The following is a 12,955-nucleotide window of genomic DNA, read 5'->3' as shown; positions in this document are numbered from 1 at the left end:
GGGGGGGGTGGATAGGTGTGGGGGTGTGGGGTGAGGGACCATGTGGGTATGTGTGTGGATATGTTGGGGGTAGGTGGGTATGGGATGTGGGGTTTGTGGGGGCTATATGTGTGGGGGGGTGATGCAGCCAGAAGCCACATGGTGCTGGAGCAGTGCAGGGACAGTAAGGCAGGGAAATGGTTGGGTGGGCTGGGCTGGGCTGGGCTGGGCTGCTGTGTCCTGCTGATGGCTCCCCCTGGGTCCTACTGCTCCAGGCTTCTGTCATCTTTGACAGGGAGCCAGGAGCAGATAAATATTTTCTAAATTTTTTAGGGGTCCTGCAGGCCACATAGAATGGCCTGGCAGGCTGGCTCTGGCCCATGGGCCATATTTTGCCCACCCCGATGTGTACTATCATGCTATGCCAATAGATCATAATAGGTATTAGTGTGCTGTAGTGCTTTACAGAACTGGACCCTTTCCTTGTAATCTTTTTGCCATTTTTCTGTGCATTTGTGTCATCATTCGATTTATGTTTCTTAACGTATGCTAGAGTGCTTTTAGATCTACTTACATAATACCTTCCATTATTAAAAATCCATGGTAGTGTGTATTGTCTTCAAAGTGCGATCCATGTACAGAGAAATTGTTGGACATTATTGGAATTTCTTATGCATAAGAGTTCACATTAAGAATTTACTTTAGGTTTAGGAATCATATAATGAAAATAGGGAGGCACAGTTCCTCCTTCTTAGGTAACCCTCAAAGTGAAATGCACACTTTTTAAGTATAACACACTTCAGACCATTAATAAACACCAGTCAGTTACACAGCATCCCTTCTGTGAGCAACTGAAAACCAAAATAAAATAGGCTGACAGTTGACCACCATAATTACAAGGATGTTTAAGAAACTAACAGCAATTCTGAGATAAAACCACTTTGTGTGCAATGATCATTTACTGGATCGCATCACTTCTCTACATAGTCACCATGCTTAGCAACACAGGTATTCCAGCAGGTCACAAGTGTCTTGGTACCATCCTCAAAGAAGCTTTTTGATGGCTCTGACAGCCACTCTTCATGTACCATGAGTTGCACCTCTGTATCACTGGCAAATTTGTCCTGCCAAAGAGCCTCCTTCAATGGTCTAACCAGGTGATAGTCACTTGGCAGAAGATAGAGATAGTAGAGAAGGTGTGGTAAGATTTCAAAGCCCAGTCCATGCAAAGTCTTGACAATCACTTGTACACTCAGCAGCCTTGTACTGTCATGCTGGAGAACACCTTGCTTGAGTTTTTCACACTGTTTGGTCCAAATAGCTGGTTTCACATGATTTTTAGGGCTGTGCAAAATTGTGGCAGCCATTTCATTTTGGGGGTGTTTTGGTGCCTGAAACACTGAATCCAAAGGCTCCAAAACATCAAGGCAGTAAAAAGAAGATTGTGGTGCTGGTGCCACTGTGAAGGCTTTGGTTTCTGCGACCATAGTCTGGTTTTTGGAGAGAGAAGCAGTAGTCTGTTGGTAAGAGACAGTCTCTGCCTCACTCCACTGGGGAAGAAGCTCTTTTCAGTCAGAATGGCTGACTTGCTTGAGTGAGCTATAAACTTAGCTCGCTGGGGGATGGGCAGACAACCACCAGAGCAAGCTCACCAAGCAACAACTGTAAAACCAGCAAGTTAGGATGCTCACGGGAACCCACCCACTCCTAGAGCTTCTCCATGAATACAAGGAATCCTAGGACCTCCAAGGCACACTTACTTGCCTGTACACTAATGCTAGGAGCTTGGGGAATAAACAGGAGGAACTAGTCCTTCTGCTAAACTGAAATGACTATGATCTCATAGGGATCACGGGGACCTGGTGGGACTCCTCCTATGACTGGACTACCAGTATAAATGGCTATACCCTGTACAGGAGAGATCATGCTGAAAAAAGGGATGAGGGTGTAGCTCTTTATGTGAAGGAGAGCTACATGGCCCTACAAGCTGAGATTGGCACCTAAGGAGGACGACTGGAGACCATTTTGGTTAGAATACAAGGGGAACATAGTGAAGGGGATACAATGGTAGGAGTCTACTACAGACCTCAACTACCTGGACATCTCATGGGATGAGCGCTCGGCCAAATCCAATTGGTCACAAAGCTTCCTTATGTGCGTGGATGAGCTCTACCTGTCCCAAGAAGTTTATGGGCCAACAAGAGGCAAGGCACTGCTGGACCTGGTACTGGCCAAAAGGGGATGATTTAATCAGCAACCTAAGAATTGAAGGGAACCTAGGTGACCACGAGTTGATCACTTTCACTGTCCATTGCAAAGCTGGCAATGCAGCAATGCTATGGCAAAGCTGGCAATGCAGCCATGCAGTAGTCCTCAACTTTAGGAAAGCTGACTTCCATAAGCTCAGGAGGCTTGTTCTTGAGGCCCTGAGAGACCATGATTTCACAGGGAAGGGAGTTCATGATGAGTGGTTGCTCCTTCAGGAAGTGATCCTAGAAGCACAAGGGAAGTCCATCCCAACCCGTAGGAAAGGTGGTAAAAGGGCTCAACAACCCACTTGGCTCTCCTACGTCTAAAAAGAGAGGCATATAAAGGATGGAAGACAGGAAACACCACTCAGGAGTAGTATACTGCACTGGTCTGCACCTGCAGGGAGCAAACTAGAAAAGCTAAGGCTGCAACTGAACTCCATCAAGAACAATAAAAAGTCCTTTTTCGGATATGTGGGGAGTCGAAAGAAAAACAAGGACAACATTGGACCTCTGCTAAACTAGCTGGGGCAGCTGACTACTGACACCCAGGAAAAAGTCAGTTTGCTTAATGATTACTTTGCGTCAGTTTTTCACTAACCCAAAGGGACCACGCTGCCTTACATGATGTGGGATGACCAGGGTGAAGATGAATATATGCTCACCATTGGCATGGATATTGTGAGGGAGCATCTTGAGAGGCTAGACCCCCATAAACCAGCTGGTCTGGATAGGTTGCACCCAAGAGTGCTAAAGGAACTGGCAGACATCATAGCGCAGCCACTGGCGAAGATATTTGAGAATTCGTGGCACTCAGGCAAAGTACCTGAGATTGGAAGAGGGCCAAAGTGGTGCCCATCTTCAAGAAAGAGAGAAAAGAAGACCTGGGAAACTACATGCCAATAAGTTTGACCTCAGTCCCTGGAAAGATTTTGGGAAAAAATATATCAAAGTAACCATTCTTGACAGGCTAACAGAAGGCAACATTCTGAGGGATAGCCAGCACAGGTTTGTTGCGGGTAGGTCTTGCTCGATCAATCTCATTTCCTTCTATGACCAGGTGACAAAAGGGAAGAGGTTGATGTCATATATTTGGACTTTAAAAAAGCCTTTGACGTGGTGTCCCATGATGTCGTCATGGAAAAATTGGGCAACTGTGATCTCAACTACTCCACAGTCTGATGGCTGGTGAACTGGCTCTGAGGTCAGACCCAGAGAGTGGTAGTGGACAGAACCGAATCAACTTGGCACTCAATGACTAGTGGCATCCCCCAAGGCTCTGTTCTTGGACCTATACTCTTTAATGTTTTCATAAATGATCTGGACACTGGTGTCAAAAGCAGACTGGCTAAATTCACTGGCGACACTGAACTTTGGGAAAGAGCATCCACACTTGAGGATAGGCTTATGATCCAGGCCAACCTCGATAGGTTTATAAGGTGGGCAGATGAAAACCTGATGGCATTCAATATGGAGAAATGCAAGGTGCTCCACCTCGGGAATAAAAACTCACACCACACTTACAGGCTCGGCAATGCTACACTCGCTAGCACCATGATCAAAAGAGACTTAGGGGTCATGAATGACCACAAGATGAATATGAACCACCAATGTGATACTGCATCTGGCAAAGCAAACAAAACTCTGGCTTGCATCTATCAATGCATCTCAAGCAAGACCCATCCTCCTGCTGTACTCAGCCTTGGTGAGGCCACAGCTGCAATACTGCATCCAATTCTGGCTTCCACAATTTAGGAAGGACATGGATAAGCTTGAAAGAGTCCAGAGGAGAGCCACGCACATGATCAGAGGGCAAGACAAGAGGCTGTATGAAGAGAGGCTGGCAAGCTATGGGTCTCTTCAGCCTGGAGAAGCGCAGGTTCAGGGGTGACATGGTGGCAGCCTATAAGTACATAAAGGGTTTGCATCAGGTTCTTGGGGAATACCTGTTCACAAAAGCACCCCAGGGGATGACAAGGTACAATGGTCACAAACTCCTCCAAGACCATTTTAGTCTGGACATAAGAAAAAACTTCTTTACTGTCTGAGCCCCCAAGACCTGGAAGACTCCCCCCAGAGATGGTACAAGCACCTGCTCTGTACACTTTCAAGAAACATTTGGATGTTTATCTTGCTGGGATCCTAGCTGACCCTAGCTGACTTCCTGCCCCTTGGGCAAGGGGCTGGACCTGATGCTCTTACGAGGTCCCTTCCAGCCCTAATGTCTATGAAGTCTGTGAAATCTATGAAATCTCCAGAACAAAATAAAAACATCTGAAATGAAATGTTTTGGAATGTTTCAAAAGTGCCCCCTGGGAATAGTCGGGCACAGCCCCACTCAAAGCCCTCCTTTCAAAGTGCCAGGAGGCTGGGGCCGGGCAGGGGATGGAGCCAGGCAAGGCAGCCATGGGGGCTTCTCCCATGGCTCCCCCCACTGGGGCAGAGGCAGGCACAGCCAGAGGAGCCACAGGAGAAGCCTCCACAGCTGCCCTGCCCAGCCCCATCCCCCACCTGGCCCCAGCCTCCCAGCACTTTAAAAAAAACAAAACAAAAAACAAACAAACCCTACACTCCCCAGCTGTAGCAGCGGTGATTGGGGCCTCTGAGGGCTCATGGCAGAGCCCCCCCATGTAGCAGAGGGCAGTGGGGATCACCCCCTGTCTGGTACCTGTGTAGCAGCTGCCCCATGGTGCAAGTGCAGCATGGCTTGGCAGGCCACTATGCACTTTCTGAGAGCTATGTGCTGCTGGGATTGAGCAGTACCAGGTTCTGGCTGATTACTGAAGCTGCCCCAGCTCCCAGATAGTGCACAGGATCCTGCCAAGCTGTGCTGCACCTACACAATGTGATGACTGCCATGCAGGTTCGAAGCACAGGGAAGGGGGGGGCGATTCCTGCTGTCCCCTGCTGCCCTGTGCTGCCCGGGGGGGGGTGGGGGCTCTGCCACAAGCCCTCAGAGGCCCCTTATTGCCGCTGCTGCAGCCAGTGAGCACAGGACTTTTTTTTTCTTTTTTTTTTTAAATTGCAGGGTGGCTGGGGCCGGGCGGGGGATGGGGCAGGGGAGCCATGGGGGCTTCTCCCGCAGCTCCCCCTGCCCAGGGAGAGGCAGGCACAGCTGGAGGAGCCACGGGAGAACCTGCAGCCACCCAACTGTTCCTGCCTCTCCCTGATCAATCCAAATCTCTGAATCAGCATCGAAACTCCAAAACAGATTTGGCTGAATTGAAATGGAACAGTGATCTGAAACACCAAAATGAATCACTATCCTCTGAAATAGCCAAATCCGAAATGAAGCATAGCCGTTTCGCACAGCCCTAATTTGAAGAATGTAGCAGTAGGTATTGCTATTGCTATTGGTATTGCTATTGATTGTGACCCTGATCCATGAAGTGAACAAGGAGTGGTTCTAGGCAATTGAAAAACAGAGTAAGTAATATTTTGCCAGAGGATGGTTGAGTAAGGAATTTTTTGGGTATATGTTTCCATTGCATGCTCTGCCATTTGCTCTTGGGATCATAATGGTGGACCCAGGTCTCATCCCTGGTGATGATGGACAAGAAAAATGTCCCATGCACATTGCAGAAGCTGTGTACACACTTTCACATATTGTTTATGCAAATCCGTCCGTTGCTATGGCACCCAATGGGCGCTTACTTTCTGGTAACTCACGTGATCGTGCAAAATGGCATAGATACTGCCATATAAGGTTATTTAGTAAATGTGATAAATGTGGGTTGAATAGAAGCTTAAGCCAATATGCAAAATGTAGGTCTGCAAAAATGCAAATGCATGGCAAGGAAAATCAGAGTTAATGGGTGTGAGACAGGTAGGGTGGGGGGAAACAAAAGAAGGGAATGTCAACAGGTGATAAAATGTAGCTGGTGAAAAGTAGAGAAATTACCTGGGGTTATCAGAGGATAGCTACTGCCAGCACTTACACCTAGCTCCACCACTAGTTCAGAAATGCTCACGTCCCTATTTACACACATAGTCACATCAGCCTGGGCAGCGTTGTCCTCCATTGTGACTGTGTTGAGGCATCCTGCCTGTGGTTCATCTACTATAGATGTATAGCTGTTCTTTATCTTCTTCACCTTCTCAAAGACCATTCATTGAGCCCTACAGTTCTCACCATATTGTGGCACAATCCTACAGTGAATTTCACTAGGTGACATATCCTTGACCCACAAAAAATTAATGACAGAACACTGTTCTTTTTTGGTGCATACTAACAGCTGTGCAGCCACGTTATTTACATGCTCAATACCATCACACGTGTGTTCTGCATGAAATAATAGGGCTGTTTGACAACATTGCCAACAGTGTTCCCTGCTGCTGTGTAGTTCCATACTTTGCCATAGAAATACAGTGTGGGCAGCCATTTTGCTGTTAGTTTTTGAAACACCCTTGTACTTTCTTTCTGAACTTAATGAGTTATGAATTTTTTTTTTTTGCCTTCTCCATGTGTCTCACTCCTTTCCACTATTCTGATGAAGAAAGTGTGACTGTTGAATGAAAGCCCATTTTATTTTTAGTTAGTCCAATAAAAAGAATTGCCAGTAACTCTTCCTTTCCCTTTGTATTCTAAATGATGGTAAAGACTGTTCTAATCCAGGTGCAACTTACAATTACCTTGTACAGCATTAATGAATATTTATTATTTGATAAGTTTGAATGTGCCCTCTATTGTTCAAGGCACAAACACAGAAATATGGTTTTAGAAGCTTATAATCCAAAAATTGTACACCTTCCAATATAGTTGAAAAAATATAGCTGAAAATTAAGATAAAGCCAGTTGACCAACAAAGCAATCACGGGTAAAGTTTTAAGTTTTACTTTTTTTATTTTATTGCCTATTTTATTATCATGCTAGGCAGTATTGCCAAATAAATGGGGCATACCTACTTGACACAGCATGAAGGACAAGAAGATGCACAAACTTCTCATTTGTACTCCAGTATCAGGTTTATTTAAAAAAGAGAGAGAGTTGGAGTGTGTTTCTCTGACAAAGATGGCTGCAGGGAAACAGGAGAGGGAAGATGAAAGCTGTAATGTTTGCCTGGATTTGCAGAGACCCTGAAACAATGGGTGTGAGATTGCAATTGCTGTATTCATCTCAAATGCCAGCTCAGTCCCTAGTGATGCTATTCTGAATGTCAGCAACAGTAATGTCTTCATTGCTTATCAATGCATGAAAGAAAAAAGAGGAAGTACCATATTATGAAGATCTATACAGAATTTCTGTAGGTGTGAAACATAGTCCCCTGTGGAGGGATGAAGGAACAGCAAAGGAGAAAGTTATATAACAAAGATAAATATGAGGGACTTGTCTGTTTAGATTATTATCAGAAAGTTATGTTGATGTCATGTAAATATGAATTGATATTTATATTGGTGTGTCCCTCAGCATGCATGCTCTGGTATGGAATACAATAGCTTTTTTTTTTTGCTTTATTCCTTTTCTGCAAGTGAATTAATTGAAATAAAGGTTACACCAGGATAATTACTGTAATCCTTATGCCAGTATACCCCAGCCCTAAAATGACTAGGACTTTAACAGTGGGTAGCAGTTGGAGAGGATCACAATTATTTTAATTTTCCATTAGTGGTGCCCAGCTTTAAAAAAATGGATATAATTATTCTTGGTGTAAGATATTGCACTTTAAGTCCATATAAATGCACTCTATTATGCAAGGCATAGGTAGTAAAGTTACAAGCCAGAACTGGCCCATGGAGCCCTATCAGCTGGCATGCAGTGCTGCTCATTGGTGTTTGAGTGGACCCACATGCACAAATAGTGCATCCTGGATGAGCCTTGTGCATGGCATGCAGGGCTGGAGTGGACATGCCCCATGTGCAGCATATGGAGCCACTCTGGGATGCACGCTACATGCAGTGCCTGCTCCAAGATGCTCACTGCATGCAGTATCCACTCTAGGCAGCCTGACATGCAAACTGAACGTAGTGCCTGCACTAGGCCAGCCTTACACACTGGATCTAGCATATGATACCAATCTACAGGCCCAGCCTGGCTCATTGACTGCCCCCACATGATTACACACTCCTTATGTAAGGTGTATTTTAAATAGCTTCATGTCAAGTATTTTTGAAAACAAATTTAAATACATTTGACATTTTTTTAAGTTCCCAAACTTTTACCTCAAAGCAAACATTTCCCTCACTCCTGCTACTGAGACTACTTTTCTCATCTGAGCAGGGGTTGTAGTTAAGTAAATATCTTTTGTAGAATAGTTTCTCTTGTCCAGCTATGAATTTCCATGCAGCTTTAAAAAATATATATAATCCGCTAAGACAGGGCTGCTCAACCTCTGGCCCATGGGCCAAATCCATGGCATCCGGTCAGTGGGGAAGCCCGTGGGTTAGAAAATTTGGCAGTAGGGGAGCAGTGGAAGCACAGTGGGATCAGGGTCAGGCCTGCACCCCACACATCCAGACTAGGCCAGGCTGTTCCTCTTGCTCCCCCTCCAAGCCCTCTGCTGCTGTCCCACATGTCTAGATCAGGGCTGAGGCACTCTGCCTCCACTCCCTATGTGTCTCACTTGGGGCCGCTCCACCCTTCCCTGTCCCCCTGAGTGTCTGGATCAGGGCTGGGCTACTTCACATCCTCTCCTCCCCCCATTACTGGATAGGGGCCACTCCATACCCCCATCCCCTGGTAGATCAAGGTCAGGTTGTGTATCCCCCCTGTGGCTGGATCTGGCCCACGGACAGACCTCGCATCAGCCATCCAGCCTGCAGGGTGATAAGGTTGGACACCAGTTAGGTAAGACAAATACTGTTAAAATCCAAACGTTCTCACTGACCTCTGAACACATTCTCTATTATCAGCTCATCAGTGAAGTTCGCTTGTTTGCTGTCACTCTCCTCTGCCATGGAACACAAATATCGTAAGCTGAATTTGAAACATCATTAGATCACTTACAGTGAAAAACGCTTGCGTCATAGTTACCAAAGGCTGGTTCAAAACTAATGTTTCTCTCACTTTCTCATTGTTGTTGCTTTTATTCTAGGTTTATGACTGATGCAGCTCGACGGGAGCAGGAATCTCTGAAGAAGAAGATTCAGCCTAAACTCTCTTTGACTTTGTCAAGCTCTGTGTCTCGTGGGAACGTGTCTACTCCACCTCGCCACAGCAGTGGAAGCCTTACTCCTCCAGTCACTCCTCCCATCACACCCTCCTCCTCATTTCGCAGTAGTACACCTACAGGTAAGGAGATACAATTTCATTTAACCCAAAATGCTGGTTTTGCTTGACAATATTGCAAGATACTCAGTCATCAGTAGTCAGGACTTTTTTTTTAATGTAAGGCATTTGGGGTTCTTTGCCTGCTAGTTCTTGATGTTTCAGGATGTGCTAGGTCACATCTTCAAGCTCTTCTTCACATCTGGAAAATTTAGGTGCTCTTAAAATGAAAGCTTTGATTTTCATGTGGCCAAAGAAACTGACTTTTATAGAAACAGCAAATATGGCAAGATGTATTGCACCAGTTTGCTCACCTCCTGCAACTATATCATTTTAAATTTCTTTTAAGATGTAAATGAAAACTGTAAATGTAATATCATCTCCTGACTAGTTAGAGTGGACTTGACTCACCCAAGAATGTTCAAGTCTCTAGCAGTGTAACATGCAGGTAGAGAGCCCATGCAGAAATGGGAGTTTGGGGATGGGTATGAAACACATTAGGGCTAGGGACAGACATTACACATAAACCAGTTTAAGTGATCGAAACTGGTTTAAATGTGTAACAGAATATAAGTTCAGTGCACATAAACCAGTTTCAAAATGGCTGAAACTGGTGTAAGATAAACTTGGTTGAATGTAGTATCAGACTTAACTGGTCAAACTGGTTTATGCAATGTCTGTCCCAGACCCCTTCCTAATTTAAGTTAAACCAGAGTCCCCCAGCATCCCAGATGCTTTGCAGCCCTGGGCTGAGCTCTCTGCTCCAGAGAACAGGCCCTGTCCCTCTTCTCCCTAGCCAGAGCTCCGGGGGAGACTGCAAGCACAACAGGGTCTGCCTGGTTTCCCTCACTGTTCAAGCATGGATTCCCCACTTCCTCCTTCCCATCTCTCACATTATGGACCCCAGCCCCATGGACCCTAGACATGTGGTATGCTAGCTAATGCTGAAGGGTGTCTGTGTGTCTCCAATTTCACTGGGACAGGACAAAGGCAGACAGGACAAAAACAGACAAAACAGTGTTTGCTTAGGGCTTTTGGGAGCTAATCAGCAGGTCAGCTGGTAATGTCCCTCCATTCCTTCCTTGGAAAAAGCTGTTTAAGAAGAGCTTAAATTAATGAGAGAGGCTTTTTTGTTGTTGATGGAGTGATAAACACTGTATTATCAGCCCCCTGCTGGTTTGCTCTCCTGTCAGATTTGCAGACAGTATGAAGAAGCAGGGAGAGGGAGATTGAAAAGTTCAGTATCATCAACAGATGCATACACTGCACACACCACTTGCCTGAGGGTGCTAGCCTGGGGCTGGGGTCTGGCAACACTCCTACCCCTTGAGAGAGTGGGAAAAAGACTAGGACTGTGCAGGCCAGGGTGGGAGTGTACCCCTCCCTAATCAGAGTATCATGCTGGGGCCTTGCTACACCCTTCCTCCTCCCTTCCCCAGTCATCTCAGCACTGAAGAAGGGAAGGGGGGGGTGCTGTAGCACTCCCCAGCTTGTAGCCTGAGCCACTGCAGGCATGTGCCTGCATTTCTTCAGTCCAAAGGGAATGTCTGTGTGATTGCAAACCAGTTCGACCTAGGCAGATTAAACTAATCTGCAAAGATTAAATCATTTCAGTCTCATGCTTTTTGAATGTCTGTCCCTAGCCTAGAAGTCCTATCCAATTGTGGGGTTGTAGCTGTTCAGTTTAGACCACAAATGTGAACAGCACGACCTGGGATGGATTGTGGCCAGGACGCCTAAAGATGAGCCAATGCTACCCTCTCCCACATTTTGAATCCTTGTGGAATTATATGGCCCTAACTGCAAATGAGGAGAAAATTAAGTTGGATATCAAATTCAACATAGAGCTAATAGAAAGGAGCTGAATCTATCCATGTGTATGCCAGAGACTGCCATGTAGTGTAAAGATAGCAGTTTTAAAGGTACAGCAACATAAATTTTTGCGTGTAGAGTTCCATGCTGCTAAGACTAAATGCTACATGTGCTAGCTCATTTGGACTCTATGTAGCATGCTGTAGTTTGCTGTGTTGGTTTGCCCTGTAATTGCTTGAGAACCTCAGCAGATCAAAGATGCAAGGTTTTCTTGCATGGGGACCAGCAAAGTTGTTCAACTTCCTTCCAAATATGGAGGGGGAGAAATTAGCAATAAAACAAGGAAGAAAATAAGTGTGATATTAGAGCCAATTTTTCTTTTGTTTTTTCCCCTTCCTTCAAAAGCACACTCCAAAGGGAATAAACATTCTTATAGATAGCTTTTCAAATCCTAGTCATGTATACATATTTATATACAATAGATTATTTTGCACTGATTGAAAGCTGGAAATTGCAAGACTCACTGGTCCAGATCCCTAGCTGATATAAATCACTGAGGCTAAGGTAATTTTTACTGGGTAGGAATCTGCCTACTGATTGTGGAAATGCTTCAGAATAAGTGCAGGAGAAATATTTTAGGAATTTTGCTCAATAATCTAAAGGAGAAATCAGAACTGTTGGAATCTTCCACAAAGACCTTAATGCCTTCATATAGGAGTATATTTAATGCCATTTTACAAATATAGACCCAAGACAGTAATCTTACTAAAGAAAAATAACATGAACACCCTTTACTTGATAAACTGCTATGTAATGTGTTTTCCATAAGTGTTTAATGTTTTGGTATTAATGATTAAATGGAAAAGTTGTAGATGTCTATGACATTTATGTCTGGGGAGCTGTGAAATGAATAGATTGTTTAGTGAATGTCCCCAGATAGGCAAAAATAAAACACGTATGGTCAAACTAAATGTTCTTTCAGGACATGAGAAAATGAATATTTCAGAATTAAGCATTTGTTTATAATTATTTTGTAAAGGATAGTTGGAAGAAACTGAATCATTTCCTTTGCTACAGATGTCAAGGAATCATTTTGACAACTTGCTTCTTTTTTTTTAACAGATCCCCACAGAAAAGGCTAATTTATGATGTGGTCAGGCAGTATAACTTAGTGTGTCTGTCAAGAGCACTGGTTAACTATCTACTGTTTGAAGTACATTCCATGAAACATTAAAAATTAAAAAGGAAGCTAGTTTCTGTCTACCAAAATACTTTCCTATTTTGATTTTATATATTTTTCAAACACTTTAAGTTATTTAGAATGTTGTTTTACCTGTAGTTAGAGGGATCAGCTTGTTTTGGCTAACTAACTTGGTTTCTGGGAGTTCTACTTGCCAGGTTATAAATAATACCAGGTTCCACATTCTGAATTCTCTGTTCCAAGTTCCACGTCCAAACTGCATTCCAAGGTCAGAATTTGTAATAGGCTGGTAGCAAAATTCATATATAAAACAGATATTCTTTCTTAAAGAACTTTACTATATGAACTCTTGGCTGAGTTACAACAACCTTACCCCAGAAATTTCAGTGTTCTCATCTCTAAAAACTTTTCTGGACCTAAAATAAATGTTGAGGATTTTTTTATTACTATTTAACCACTTTTCCATCTTTTGATATAGGCCACGTGAGTTTTTACATATATAGTGTAGAG

The 12,955-nt window shown here is 44.3% G+C and overlaps 1 protein-coding gene across 2 annotated transcripts in view; it reads left to right on the top strand.

The window, feature by feature from the left end:
- Window positions 1-12,955, top strand: part of JAZF1 (JAZF zinc finger 1) — a 213,760-nt gene that overhangs the window by 142,133 nt on the left and 58,672 nt on the right. For both annotated transcript variants that reach the window (XM_019508638.1, XM_019508639.1), the window contains exon 2: window positions 9,260-9,456. In XM_019508638.1, coding sequence (XP_019364183.1) covers window positions 9,264-9,456 — 193 coding nt within the window. In that variant the 5' untranslated portion in view covers window positions 9,260-9,263. The remainder of the gene's footprint in view (window positions 1-9,259; window positions 9,457-12,955) is intronic.

Source organism: Gavialis gangeticus, unplaced genomic scaffold (assembly GCF_001723915.1).
Source record: "Gavialis gangeticus isolate Ggan-Ray unplaced genomic scaffold, GavGan_comp1, whole genome shotgun sequence".
NCBI lineage: Eukaryota > Metazoa > Chordata > Crocodylia > Gavialidae > Gavialis > Gavialis gangeticus.
The sequence above is the reverse complement of the archived record's forward strand: the minus strand, read 5'-3'. Positions and strand labels throughout refer to the sequence as shown.